Source organism: Marmota marmota, unplaced genomic scaffold (assembly GCF_001458135.2).
Source record: "Marmota marmota marmota unplaced genomic scaffold, marMar, whole genome shotgun sequence".
NCBI classification, from domain to species: Eukaryota; Metazoa; Chordata; class Mammalia; order Rodentia; family Sciuridae; genus Marmota; species Marmota marmota.
In genome coordinates this window covers 793-2576 of record NW_026009870.1, presented here as the reverse complement: position 1 = coordinate 2576, position 1784 = coordinate 793, and the positions used below count along the sequence as shown (strand labels likewise).

At 50.3% G+C, this 1784-nt stretch overlaps 1 protein-coding gene across 1 annotated transcript; it reads right to left on the bottom strand.

The window, feature by feature from the left end:
* Positions 1-225: 225 nt before the first annotated feature.
* On the bottom strand, positions 226-1395 carry LOC125614903 (E3 ubiquitin-protein ligase RNF213-like; the record flags this gene model as incomplete). The annotated part of the gene is made up of 2 exons (XM_048797752.1): positions 1073-1395; positions 226-506 (listed from the first exon to the last, which is right to left on the bottom strand). Coding segments are annotated over exons 1-2 (485 nt in total), but the record flags the coding sequence as incomplete, so codon positions are not given.
* Between the last annotated feature and the right edge of the window lie 389 nt (positions 1396-1784).

The window sequence follows — 1784 nt, the reverse complement described above, 5'->3', positions numbered from 1 at the left end:
TTTGAAGTTTTTTGAAGTCAGGGTATTCAGGAGAACACAGAATTTAACAACACTAGTAATGAAACAATGCCAGGAAAATGACAGGTGCAAATGGTGACATGACTGTGGTTTTATTTTTCCCAGTGTGTGCACAGCCTTTCTCTAACAAGCACTTAGCTCTGTAATCAGATAAAAATCATGATAAATGCCTATGAAACCTCTGACAAAAACAAAACAAAACAAAACAAAAACAAAAACATGGGATACCTCTCAGATGTGCCCAGGATGTGGTGGAGTTCACTGTGTAGGACATCTGGAGAGCGGGTGCTGGGGCAGAGGATGGAGCACAGTGAGGTCAGGTCACCCTCTGATAAGCAGAGTTTGGTATCTTCCACCAGGAAAAGGAGGACCAGGCCCATCCTCATTCTGCTCCTCACAGGCCAGCCTTCAGGCAGGGCGTCCCCACTTCTTCCTTCCAGAACCGGTTTAATCTGCTTTTTCAAACACTCCCGTAGGTGTTTTCTCACCTGATGCAGGGGAAAAAAGAGGCACCATGGAGTGCATGCCCTAGAGGCTGAAGGATTCTTGGGCTGGGGATCAAAGCCCTGAGGCAGGGGAGCTCTGGGGAGGGTCCCACCTCCCTCGCCTCCCCAACTCCCAGGCACACTGAGGTTCTGGGACAGCAGAAGCACAGGGATGCTCAGTCCCAAACCCTGCAGTGAGGTGGGTCTGGGAGACCTCTGGATGCTCCTGGGAGCTCAATGTCGAACACAGAGAGCATCAGCTCTGTCTCCAAGCCACAGTGTGGCTGAAGGGGCAATGATGGGCTCCACCCTTTCTTTCATCTCTGCCTAGACCTTGAAAGAACTCAAGATCAGTGCTGGGAGTGAGGCTCAGAGGTGCAATCAGGAGAAGGGACATGGGGGCAGGGGATTCCCAAGAGATGGAGCAGGAAAAGAAGGAAAGGAAAGGTCCTCCTGCCCACCCACCTCGGCACCTGCCCCAGTCAGTCACAGGGTCTCCTTACCGGTAGTAGTCAGGGGACCCTGCCCACCCACACGGGAGCTGCTGGTGACCGGGGGGAGCCTGATACCTCTTCCTCTTCGAGGCCCAGGCTGTGCCAGGGCTGTGCTTTCCCTTCGTAAATCATAGGCACTTGGACAACAGAATAAAACTGCCGGAAGTAGGTGAAGAATTTCTGCAGGTTGACGAGGTTCCAGGTCTGAAGGTTGCTGAAGATGTGGCCCAGCATGATCTCGGCTGCTATCTTCTTCCCCTTCACCAGCTCCTTCTTCATATTATTAGTGAAGAAGTTCTGAAATTTCTGGAATGTCCCAGGAGGCTTTGTGCAAATTATGTCATCATATTGATGCCAGTCTATGGGTGATAGCAAGAAAAATGTCACACTTAAGATCTCAAAACCCACCAGCCCAAGACACCATCCCAGAAGACAAACACAGGGGCGTAGCTGGGCACAGTGGTACATGTCTGTAATGCTAGTATCTAAGGAGGCTAAGGCAGGAGGATCACAGGTTGGAGGTCAACCTCGGCAACTTAGGGAGGCCCTGACTAAAAAATAAACAGACAGGAAACTGGGGAGCACAGTCAGAGGATGAAAGAACGGAAGGAAAACAAGAGGATTCTGATAAATTGTGGCAATCAGAACTCACTCCATCAGCTACAATGGCCATGCCCCTAGAGACAGAAATCCCAGACAACCCACAGTGATGAGCTTAAAACCAAGTCTCTGCTTAGTCATGCAGTTCAGAAAGCCTGGTAAAAGCTTTAAACATGACCACACGCAG